The sequence below is a fragment of the Phalaenopsis equestris genome, unplaced genomic scaffold, assembly GCF_001263595.1.
Source record: "Phalaenopsis equestris unplaced genomic scaffold, ASM126359v1 Scaffold000094, whole genome shotgun sequence".
NCBI classification, from domain to species: domain Eukaryota; kingdom Viridiplantae; phylum Streptophyta; class Magnoliopsida; order Asparagales; family Orchidaceae; genus Phalaenopsis; species Phalaenopsis equestris.
In genome coordinates, this window is record NW_018164536.1 from 2,326,279 (window position 1) to 2,339,122 (window position 12,844).

At 34.6% G+C, this 12,844-nt stretch overlaps 1 protein-coding gene across 3 annotated transcripts in view; it reads left to right on the plus strand.

The window, feature by feature from the left end:
- Positions 1–10,689, plus strand: part of LOC110020210 (lysine-specific demethylase JMJ703-like) — a 23,885-nt gene extending 13,196 nt beyond the window's left edge. For all 3 annotated transcript variants that reach the window (XM_020718232.1, XM_020718233.1, XM_020718234.1), the window contains 3 exons: positions 307–410; positions 1,079–1,276; positions 10,124–10,689. In XM_020718232.1, the coding sequence (XP_020573891.1) occupies positions 307–410; positions 1,079–1,276; positions 10,124–10,393 (572 nt within the window). In that variant the 3' untranslated portion in view covers positions 10,394–10,689. The remainder of the gene's footprint in view (positions 1–306; positions 411–1,078; positions 1,277–10,123) is intronic.
- The last annotated feature ends 2,155 nt before the right edge of the window (positions 10,690–12,844 follow it).

Here is a 12,844-nt window from a genome sequence, read left to right on the forward strand (position 1 = left end):
TACATACCACACAATTCTTATGTATTTGCATATCTAACACCCAAAGTTTGATATTTACCTGTATAACACCTTGGTGTGTATTTAAATAGATAGTGGTAGTGATATTTTTGATGTCATGTTCAAAATCAGAGTGATATGCATGTAATTATGAATGTTTAGGTGTTGATATGTGAATGCATGAGAATTTGTGTGGTATGTATGTAAATGCCCCTTTTTTCTCTACTATGCCCTTCTATTTTACTACGATGATATTCTGTATTCATGAGAGTTATTTAGAATATGTTGTTTGCCTTCATTACGATTCAGGATTTAGGAGTCGAGTTCGATACTGGAACGTACTCGATCCTACACAGATGTGCTATTATGTTTCAGAAATTTTGGAAGCTGAACCCTACGGGCCTCTGTTTATGGTAATGCTCTTTTTTTATCTTTTACTTCCATGGTTCATTTTGTAAAATATTATTTATGTTTTTTCTTTCGTCCATCTTCATGGAATCCTCTGCAAGCTATCCTTACCCTGAATGTCTTTGGATAGAATATGTGCTTGCCTAATAGCTCAATGATATTTTTGGGGGGCATTTACATACACCCAATCCTTATATATTTACATATCCAACACCTAAACCTTCTTACATTTATAGCACCCAAATCTTTCACATCACATCAAAAATATCACAATTTAGCTTTAAAAAGTGAAAGACACCTTTTCATGCATAGGCAAGATGGCATGTATGTAAAAATTGAAGCTTAGGTGTTAGATATGTAAATACATAATAATTGAGTGTTACGCATGTAAATCTTTTTTTCCCCATAACTTGTACTGTTTTTGTTTCTAGTTTCCACCGTAGTTTGAGCTTCTGAATGACAAAGCCGGAACTAACTGATTGTGTTTCTCTTGGGAGAGAAATTTACTGAAGGACTTTTATCTTTTTCTGGTTATTAGGTCTCCAACTGTCTCTCTTAATCTGATTTGTTTCAAGACCAAGTGATCCTATCTATATATATATTCATTGTGTTCTTAAGATAAATGATTAAATATGCGCTAGAACATCTGACTGACATAGTTTCGGTGGATCAGATTAAGTTGGAGGAAAGCCCAAGTGAAATATTCTTCCATTTAAGCGCTACTAAGTGTTGGAATATGATTAGAGAGAGGGTGAACAATGAAATTAGAAGGCTGCACAACCTTGGGAGAGTTAACCTTCCATCTCTTCAGCCTCCGGGATCAGTTGATGGCCTTGAGATGTTTGGCTTAACTTCTCCAACAATCTTACAGGTATTTGTTAATGATTTCTATATCTTATATTATTGTTTATCTTGAACAATCTTACAGGTATTTGCTAATGATTTCTATATCTTATATTATTGTTTATCTTGAAATATGAATCCGTTTATGTTGACATCTCAGTTTAGTCTGGACAGACTATTTCAATTTTTCTTTTGAGGATTGCAAGGAAATTGTTGGTAAACATATTCATTTTGGTGAACATATAGCCATCTTTTTAAAGCATATTTTTTGTTTCTAACTTCACTGTTGCATTTGATTTCCAAGGTTTGGGACTTTGGTTTATGTTATAGGTTCATGCATTTTTCTAATATGGTTTAAGTTGGATTGAAATTTTAAATTTTAAATCTCATCAACAATCTAGTATTCCCTTTATATTCCGATATTAATGATCATGGTAGGAGGGATGGGTGGCAGCTCCTTAGGACCATTGATTCGAGAGAAGCACACTGTTGTTTCTCTAGTTTCTCCAACACACTTATTGTTGCGAAGCTCTTTCTAAAAGATTTGGGTTTGTCAAGTTTGTTGTGAACTCCACCACAATCCTTCTCTCATGGAGAGTAACTTGCATGTTAAAATAGTGGGAGATTTTTGAGAGATGAGACTTGTTAGAATTATTCTTATTAATTTGATCATTAAAAACTTTAATCTATTGTCATTGTATAGATTTTTTATCGTAAACATCGACATTGGCTAATGGTTGGTCATCATAATTGGTTGCCTGAGTCTACCCTTATCTGGATGGGACAATTGAGTAAGCCTTGAAGCGGTATTATCTAATAATATTTTGAGCATGAGAGGATTTGATGTGTACCCTTCATTGACAGCTATGAGAAATGTTCTAGAAAAAGATTAAATTGCCCCGAGACCTATGTTGCATCCTGCACTTGGGTATTCTTATGAGTAACCCTTATCCACGAGACCTATGTTGCATCCTGCACTTGTTTTTCACGATGTCCGGTTTTTCAGGATGTCCGGTTTCTTTGGGTATTCTTATGAGTAACCCTTATCCACGAGGCCTATGTTGCATCCTGCACTTGTGCCATAGTCATGCTCTACAAGCTTGCATCATACTTAGTGCCTGCAAAACCTATGTCGTAATCAATTCCTGTAGGACCTACGCTAGAGTTTTTTCTCATAAGACTTACATTTCAGTGATTTTCAATAGGATGTGTTGTAGCCTTCTATATTGCAAAGCCTGCGCAATAGTTGTATGCTACAAGACAGTGCCACTGCCTTCTTCAAAATCTACACCACATCTATCTCCATCAAGATTTGCATTGTAAATGTATTCTTCAAGATCTATACTACTATCATTTCTCAAGAGATATGCATTGTAACTGTTTTCTTCAAGACTACATTGCAACTATATTTTGTTAAAGTTGACTCATCTCCCATTAGACTTAAATCATAGCCTTATTCCGCGATATTTGCATCACAATTGTTCTTTGAATGCCTCCATCGCAATCGATCCCCAAATACCAGCATCGTGGTCATCTCCCAACAAGACTTTCAACACATCTCCTATGAGATTTATGTTGTATCCATCTCCTCTGAGACCTGCATCATATTTATTTCCTATAAAGCTGATGAAACAAGCATTTTCTACAGGGCATGCATTGCAGGAGTCTCCCGCAAGGCCTGAATTGCAATCGTTTAACATGACTTGTGCCACAGCCAACTCTTGTAATATCCATTCTAGGAAATGCAAAAGCACCATCAGCACTTTTTCATCATATCACATGCACACTCAATAAGACTTCATCAAGCCTCACTCTACCATTGTTGTCTCATTTAAACATCAACGTATCAAGATGGCTTTAAAGTTATGTTTACTCAAAGAGGAGAACTTTAGATACTTATTAGACAATTAATTAGGATCTGCTTGGGGTGGTTGTAGCTGTTAGAAGTTATGTTAGGAAATATTTTTTTCTTTTTTGAAGTTATGAGGATTAAATTTAATTTTTTGGATTAGAGGTATTTTCTTTCTTATTTTATGCTTTATGCTATTTTTTTTTGTCTCCATTTAATTAATATGAATTTATTAATTGGAGATATAGGCGTTATATCTTTCTTTTTCTGTTAATTTTTTATTGTCTTTCCTATTTTAGGATTCATGTAAGGGTTATTTATACCTCTATTTCATATCAATAATATCATTCTGCTTTATTCTAAAATTCAACATGATATCTGAGCCTTAATACAAACCCCTAGAATCACCTGCCGCTGGAGACTTCCTATTCCCTGCAGCTGACAATCTTTGTCGTGTTTTGCAGGCCCTTCCTCTGCCTACTCTTTTCAATTTTTCAGTTGAAAGCTTTTTGTCCCTGCAAACCCCGCCGTCGAAATTTCCTCTTGTAGCCTTTCATGCTATCGGAATTCCCTCCTGCAACTTTTTTCTGCAACCGGATCTCTCTCCATGCAGGTCCCTCGCTGCCGGAATTTCTTTACAGGAAATAGCCTCCGAAACCGTCTCCCTGCAGGCCCTAAACACTGAAATCTTCCTGTGTCTGCAGGCCCTAGCCGTTGACTTGCAAAAAGATTGCAACAAGGACATTCTGCAAACAGCTTCCAAGATTCCCTCTTCAGTTGTCGACTTGTTAGGGCACATGCTCAACCCAGGCATGGTCGAACAGTTCTCCTCCACCACTTCAGTGTCCTACATCGGCGGATACTTTTTCGGCTCGACGTCCAAGCGGACTATGATTCGGTTAGGCACGCTCCTTTTGTCCCCTCTCGTCTCGCCCTCCTTTCGATATGTCATCGTTTCCATCCATCCTTCGCCGCTCGACCTTGCTTGTCTCCCCTTCTTGCAGGGCGGTCAGGCGCTCTCTTAGCTTGTCTGCTTGTTCCACGGCGGCGGTGGCGAGATCTGTGGCTTCAGATTCATCATAGCTTAGGAGCGCGATGGAAGATATTCGAGAGTTTCTTAAGACGAAGTTTTGCCATTGATACTGGTTCGCTTGGGATGGCATGATGCCGGGACATATGACAAAAACATTGAAAGGGTGGAGCTGATGGAAACTTGAGATTCGATTTAGAGCTGAAACTTGGAGCAAATGCTGGCCTTGTAATGCTTTGAAGCTTCTTCAGCCTATCAAGGATAAGTACTCTAGTGTAACATATGCTGATTTATTTGAACTAGCTAGTGCTACAGCTATTGAGGAAGCTGGCGGACCCAAAATTCCAATGACGTATGGAAGAGTAGATGTCACTGGACCTAAGCAATGTCCTAGCCACCTTCTCAATCGTATCAAATGTACCAAGCCAGACACGTTTTTTTCCTGAATCCCTTCTCGAAAGATCGAGTGAAACTTTCTCCTGTATCCGACAACTACTGTAAGCATAAAGAAATTTGTGCAACTGGAATTGTGTGTGGTGGTTATATGGCTTTGATGACTGTCATCTTCTTTTGGGCTATGAAAGAAACTGACTTTTTCTTGGACAAATATGGTGTTCGATCAAGGAGGCTAAGCAATCATCAGATGATGATAGCACTTTATCTTATCTAGAGTTTTGGCTCTTCTTCAGAGATTTTCTTGTAGCAGGCCTCTTCCAGAGCTTTTTTCTACAGCAGACCCTTCTCCGGAGCCCTTCCATACCAGTCCCTCTTCCGTAGCCTTTTCTTGTATTAGGCCCTCCTTCAGAATTTTTCTGCAGCAAATCCTCCATCAGAATTCTTCCTACAACAAGCCCTCCTTCGGAGCCTTCATCTATATCGGGCCCTCCTCCGGAGCCTTCTCCTGCATCAGGCCCTCTTCCAGAACTTTTTCCTGTATCAGACCTTCCTCCGAAATTTTTTATGCAGGAAACCCTTCTCCCAAGTTTTTCTTGCAAAGTTTTTTTTTCGGTATCAATTCCTCTGTAGTTTTTTTTTGCAGCAAGCCTCCACCTGGATTCTTCTTGCAATAGGCCCTCCAGATTCTTTTCCTGCAGCAAGGCCTACTGCAGGAAACCCTTCTCCCAAGTTTTTCTTGCAACGTTTTTTTTTCGGTAGTATCAATTCGTCTGTAGTTTTTTTTTGCAGCAAGCTTCCACCTGGATTCTTCTTGCAGTAGGCCCTCCAGATTCTTTTCCTGCAGCAAGGCCTACCTCAGAAGTTTTTTCAACAGGGCATACCCTGCAGCTTTTCCTGTTGGTTGTATACTTTCTTGCAAACTTCCTTGCAACATTATCTATAAAGTCTTCCGCCTACCTACAGACACTACAGAAATTGCAGTTAGTTAACTAAATACTTTTGGGGTTGATTACTAAGTACGAGATGAAGACTTCAAGTTCTGCCTCACAAAGAATCTTCTTCGTTCATTGTTTGATGTTTTCAAATCCAAGTTAAACACGGTTTTCTGTCATGTTTCAACTTGAAGGGGAGTGTTAGAAGTTATATTAGGAAATAATTTATTTCTGTTAAAAGTTATGAGAATTAAATTTAGTTCCTTAGATTGGAGTTATTCTCTTTCCTATTTATACTTTATGTTGTTTCTTTTATCTCCAAGTAATTAATATAAATAGATTAATTAGAGATTCATGTGTTATATCTTTCATTTCCTATTATTTATTTTTATTGCATTTCCTATTCTAGGATTTATGAAAGGGTTATTAGTACCCCTGTTTCATATCAATAATATCTTTTTGTTTTATTTTGAAAATCAACTGTAGCTTTTTATAAAAGCGGCTATAAAAATATTGTGGAGAAAACAACTTCTTAGAAAGCTATGACAAGAGTTATAAATATATATTTTTTCCAAAATATTAGACAACAGCTTTCTTACAGCTACCGCACTTTAAAATGTCAAGTTGAAGAAAGAAGCTTTCTACTACAAAAATTTATAGAAAGCAATTTCCTAAATAGAACTGTGGTGGTGGTTTGAAATGCATAGCAAATAGAAAGTTGTCCCAAACTTACCCTAAATCTACACTAACAAAAAAATTGCCAACTCTCATTAATGGTTGAGGGCAATTCAAGATAACCTCCCTTTGCACTAAGGAATGTCAAAAAAACCAAAATGGATTCTCCTAATCTCAATTAGGTAACTTCCTTTTTACTTTGTTGGGTTAGGGTTCTATTCAATTTTTAGTCCCGAGAGTGTGTCTGCATTAGTTGGCTATGTCATGCTTTATTTGTAAATTATGGGTGTGTTATGGCTATCAAAACATACAACCAACACAATTTGACTATGAAAACATTTAAGGGAAATAATCAAAAAGATTATTCAGTATCTTGTAATGGTTTATAAAGACCCCATCTCTACATTTATATGTAACCTTTATGATCCTTTTGTTGGACTCATTGACACTAGCCAAGGTCATGGGCTTGACGTCAACAAAGCAAGATAACTTCGAGGAAGATATGATCTTCATAATGTTAAATAGAGTTGCACTCATTTGCACTACATCTTAAAAGGTTCAATTGATCCTTGGCGGATTTGATTTGACCACTTCCCTAATGAGTTATGGTTATCAAGCAAAGTATTGATCAATTATTCCAACGGGTGGTCAAAATACTTGGTGGATTCAATTTAACCTCTTCTATAAAATAATATTGTTATTGAGTTAGAATATAATCAGTCTTAGAAAATGGTCAAAACCTTTGGTGAATTTGCATGCCTCTGACAAGGTTTTAATGATATTCTCAAAGAAATTTTGTTAGTCATAGCCACAGAAGTGTTGAACAAATTTGAAGTGAACTTACCACTCTTATTCATTAGTGGCATTTCATCCATGGGCTCAAAAGCAAAAACCTATTCTCTTCTGACATTTATTGATCCTTGAAAGAACTCTACAATTGATGCCTTTCGATATGTTGAGCACAACCATTCATGCTCTTCCACATTGGGTCAACTTTTGAAACAACCGAAGTTCTACAAAGAATATAATGTGATGGTCCTAAAAAGCTTCCTCTCTTTATAATTTAATGAAATTGCCAATCTATAAAACAAACTCTTGGAAAATCTTACTTTTCTCAATAAAGATGAACTTAAATTCAATGAATTCGGATTTCAGAATGAAATTTGTTAAACAGTTTTCGAAGGCATATTTGATCACTCCATGATTCTAACATTTGCCCCACTAGTAAGGCATACTCGTGTGGCTCAATGGACTAGTAAGTTTGATGGGCAAACCAAGTATTCTAGCACAAAGAAAAATATTATGTCAAGTAGATGCATTCTGCAATACAACTAAAAGTTCTTAGAAATTTTAGAAACTTTCTGTAACTTTATAAAATATAAGAAATCTAAACTTCATGTAACTTTGAAATCTAGCCAATCTCAATATTTGCCCAACTATTACAGCTTTAATGTCTACTTCTTAGTTGCTTTTTTGTCGTTTCCTACATTATATCATGTTGCTTTGTTGTCCGGTCTTTAGCTGATGCAATCGTTGTCCTTTTCTTCATCTTTGACATTATCACTTGCGCCACTTTTTGAAACACCATTGCCATTTTCATCCACTTAGGCAACATCAATACGTATAGCACCCATAATCAAATAGAAATCCCATAGTTTTTTAAAAGGCATGCAAGCTATTTTCTCACAGATAAGTTTTACAGATTGAACAAAAACTTCCTCAATCCTTAATCCCTATGGGGCGTCCATTTTGATTATCAAGGGTGTGGTTGGGATCAACTAACTTTTAACCCGAATTATGATTCATTCACACCCTTCGTGCAAAATGAAATTTAGAAAAATATCAGGGTGGTGATTGCTAACTAACACTTTGAAAAGAGTTGGTGACCAAAAGAACCCAAGAACTATATTAAAAAGTACGTTGAATCCTCTAGTCGCAATAAAATTTTAACCATTAAATTCATATATTTGGTTGTTTCGCAGTATTTTCTAAAATGACTATACGGTGTAGAAAATCCAGACAGTCGGTAAAATATTGACATTTTTCATAAAAAAAATTCTTTTTTTTTTTTTGTGAAATATTTTTATATCGTTATAACATTTGTTGAATGATACCAATAAAATTTTAAAGCTAAGGAATCAAGCAAAGGTAATTATTTGTTAAATTTAAGAAAAATTCAAAACACGAGATTTTATGTTGAGTTGCGATATTGTAAAAAAAAATTATATTTTAGTGCACAAAACCGCATGAGTGGAGCATTTGAATTCTACATTCCCTTTAAATTATATTTTTTTGGCATTAGATTATAACTTAGATCAAAATTTTTGGTAAACCAATGACAAGGCTTTTCTTATAAAAAAATTGTGAATCGAGAATATATGGACAAAGGTATTAAGTACTCATCAAAGAAAATGTATGAAAGATGGCAAACAAGTTTCAGAATCTCATATTTTATTCATAATGTACTTGATGAGGTTTCTCCACAAAAGTATGGATAATCATCCAGACAAATCTTTATCATTTTCGTTGTCAGTTTCTTTCTCATTTGCGCTTTCTTTGCACAATCATAAATCCTTTTAGAACCACATTTGGGATGCATCCCTACTAGATTGTATGTTTAAAATATCCAAATGACTTTTATTCAGTATGGACCTTATTCATAATGTCTTATTTTGATGGCTACGTCCCTATTTGATTATACAGCTACATCAACCTCATTAGTTTGTAGTAGGAGCCTTAATCTTGATTGGCTTCATGGAGATAAAAAGGGGATTTTTTTTTTTCTATAGAACTTTTCTTGCATTCTTTTTCTTCTCTCCTACGCATTGCATTGCCAATTCGAATTAAGTTTGGCGTATGTTTCTATTAGGTCATGCCAACGTATAGGATTCATTTGTATGATTTTTGAACCCAAAGGATCAATTCCTCTTCTTCATGTGTGGAAGGGGGTATCTTTAGAGATTTTATCCCCTTCAACTTAGGAGATTAAAATAAAATTATCAGAGAATTTTTTTTTTTTTTATTTGGATATCTAAATAAAATCAAAAGAAAAAAAAGGAACTTTTTTTTAACTTTTTTTTAGCTTTGGAATTACACGAAAGGGTAGAACAAATGAGAAGAGTGGCCCAATGGCCGCACAAGTGGGTGAACTTCTAGTTGCTTGTCACGCGACTTTTTCTTTTGGTTTGAATTCATGAGGTATTACCTTGTAATATTTTGCATTCTAGTGGCGACTATTCGACTAGGCAAACTTGTAAATATTTTCGGGGGTATTTACATACATACCATATCATTATTTATGTATGTACATATCTAACTTCATATTTACTTGCATAGCACTGAAATCTTTAACGTCACATAAAAAATACTACTTTTTAGTACATTTTAACCAAAAAACCTGTCATGCATAGGTTTATTACACCAAGGTGTTATTATAAGTGTAAATATAAAATATTTAGTACTAGATATGTGGGCAAACGTGTAAATATTTTCGGGGTATTTACATACATACTATATCATTCTTTGTGTATGCACATATCTAACTTCATATTTACTTGCATATCACTCAAATCTTTAACATCACATAAAAAATACTACTATTTAGTACTTTTTAACAAAAAAAACCTTTCATGCATAGGTTTATTACACCAAGGTGTTATTGTAAGTGTAAATATAAAATATTTAGTACTAGATATGTAAATACATAAGAATTTTGTGGTATATATGTGAATCTCTAAATTTTTTTTGGTCATTTGAGTTTTTCATGTGAAAATCTATTATTATCCAAATCCCTACTTAGTTGCTTGACCATGTGAGATCGAAACAGGCTAACAAAATCAAGATCAATCCACACTTTTTGCATCCAATTTTGTGAGCTTATTTATTAACATGGATTAACAATGCAATAATACTCCCCTAATTCCATCTTCACGAGCTCAAACCAATCATCTTCTTCAACCAAAGCTTCATCCTCCTCATTTTCTTCATCCGCAGGCAATCGAATCCATGGATAAGAACCACATCTCCTCGGAGTACTGGAAATCTCGTCCTCAAATTCCAAATCCGTCAAACAATATAAATCAACAAGCAGTTTCTACCGACACGGAGAATGCCGATCTCAAATCCATATTGAAGAAAGCGAGTTCGGAGGAGCTGCAGACATTGTACAAGGCATTTCATAGGGATCGACCCGATGCCAGTCATCAATTTCTTGAGCTCATCAAGGAAGAGAACCGAAGCCGTCTCGTCACATTCGATTTTTAAGAACTTCTCTTAACACAGGTTAGTCAAATTTGTTCAATTTTTGTTATTGTTCTTATTGTTCATAAGTTATATCACACTCCCAAACTGATCCTTTTTTTCTGCTGAAATGAGATTCAAAATTTGGAAATGTAGCAGACTTTTCTTAGTTGTTATATTATGCATCCCAGCTCCAGGTGTGAAGCAGAAAATAGGCCTGTAACTAGCTCTTATTTCAAGCTTTATTGAGTTGAAGATTAGTTTTCAATGGTTAGTATATGGTTTTAAATGAACTATATTGCAAAACTTCTATTATATAGTGGGGCATTTACATACATACCACCCAATTCTATTTATTTGCATTATATGACCCCTAAACTTTACTTCTTGGAAAAATATCATTTTCTTCTGTGATAGTAGTGCTATTTTTTATGTGATATTAAAGATGCGAGTGTTGTGTGTAATTATGAAGTTTTAGGTGCGAGATATGTAAATACATAAGAATTTTGTGGTATGTATGTAAATGCCCCTATTTACTAGCATTAACAAACGTTCATCACTGTTCTTATATATTTATATATGCAACACCTAAATTTTTTCATATTTATACATAGCATCTAAAATCTCATAAAAAATATCTCTATCACAAACATTTTATAAGTGGAATGCACATCATGCATAGGTTTTTGTCACCAAAGGGTTATAAATGTAAATATTAAACATAAGTATTACATGTGTAAATGCATAAATGTGTGGTTTTGTAAATTTCCCTATATTTATATATCTAACAATTAATTTTTTTTATATTTTATATTTATTTACTTATCACTCAAGTCTATAATGTCAAAAAAATAATAATTATGTTTAAGAAGTATAAGATTGCTTTTTTTCATGCATAAATTTATAACACTAAAATACTATAAATGTAAATATTTAATTATAGATGTTAGATATGTAAATATAAATGATTTGTGTTGTACGTATATAAATTATCTTTTGTTTTTTCTTCTCTCTTTCTCTCTCTATATGTATATATGTGTCGTGTTCCCAGATCTGTTGGTAGGCATCTGGTTCGTCAGTTGCAAGTTCCCTCTATTCTGGGTTCGAAACCCCCGGGCGACTTATGCTATATCGGGGTGGTATTCGAGTGGTTTGACGCATGAGTCCAACCCATACTTGATAATTTGCGAGCCAGGGGTGGCTAGTGGTTCTGCCCGTCGACCATATTTTCATGCCAGATTTATCACCGGTGACAAATGTAAATATAAAAGTTTACATATTGGATATGTAAATATACAATGCATATAAATTTCCCTCTTAATTAAAGAGAAAGTGTTCAAAATTATAAAATATATATTAATTTTTTAAAAAAAAAATAATAATAATATAATTGATCTAAAACAAACGCTAGGCAATCAATTGATCAGAGAAGCCTTTAAAACCTTATATAATTTACTATATTAGCCCCAAAAAAATAGAAGATTTACACGTACATATAGTGTGCAACTAAGGTCCAGTTGTATGAATATAAAAGAGAGTTAAATTTGGGTTAGATATGTAAATACATTATAATTGTGTGGCATCCATGTAAATTCCCAAAACTACTTGTGAAGTCATCCCAATGCCTCCCTCGTCAAACAGGAAATCTTGCCATGATGCCCATGTATCAAAACAGTTATGTTAAGACATCAAATCCCTTAACATATTTATCAAACAACATGACATCATCCATTACTAGAAATATCACCACAACAATGTTCATAGCCATCATTCTTGTCATCTTCTTTCTCATTTTGACACCACTGGTTGCACAATCTAAATTGCCTTGTAGCAATACCTTCTTCTACATTTGTTGCATGATCTCCCCCACCACCTTATAAGAGTTAGCATTGCTCCTAAATTAAGAGGTTAAAGTCATTTACCTACCTATTTACTTAGAAAATGGCCATAGGAAAACACATTATGCTTGAGTTTCGTAGGTGTTTGCATTGCTCCCAACTTATTACACCTCTTGCATTGGTTCTCTCATACTCTGTTGATCAGTGCTTAGAGATCGGTTTCAAGATAGAGCCTTTCGAGCGACTCTAAAACTCCTCTACTTATTAAAAAAAAGCATGAGTTTCAAGAACAAGACCTATTAGCTACGCTTGCCCATGAAAATTCAATAACAGCTAGACTTACAAAAGGAGAACTGATAAATAGTTTGGCAAACATAGATAGTTACAATATAATTTATAACAAAGACTAACTCATACAAGATTATGCTACTCTTTCACTTCTTACATTGAAAGGATACTCAGATGGTTTGTTTTCTTATTTTATGATATAATTTGTCATCTAGTTTGACTATTTTGTTTATATGTTGGCATTGCCTTGTAGAACAGTTAAGTTGCATATCACAAAAGATAGGAGATGAAATCATAACCATTGGAATTAAATTCATTAATTTAGATTATAATACTATACAAATAAATT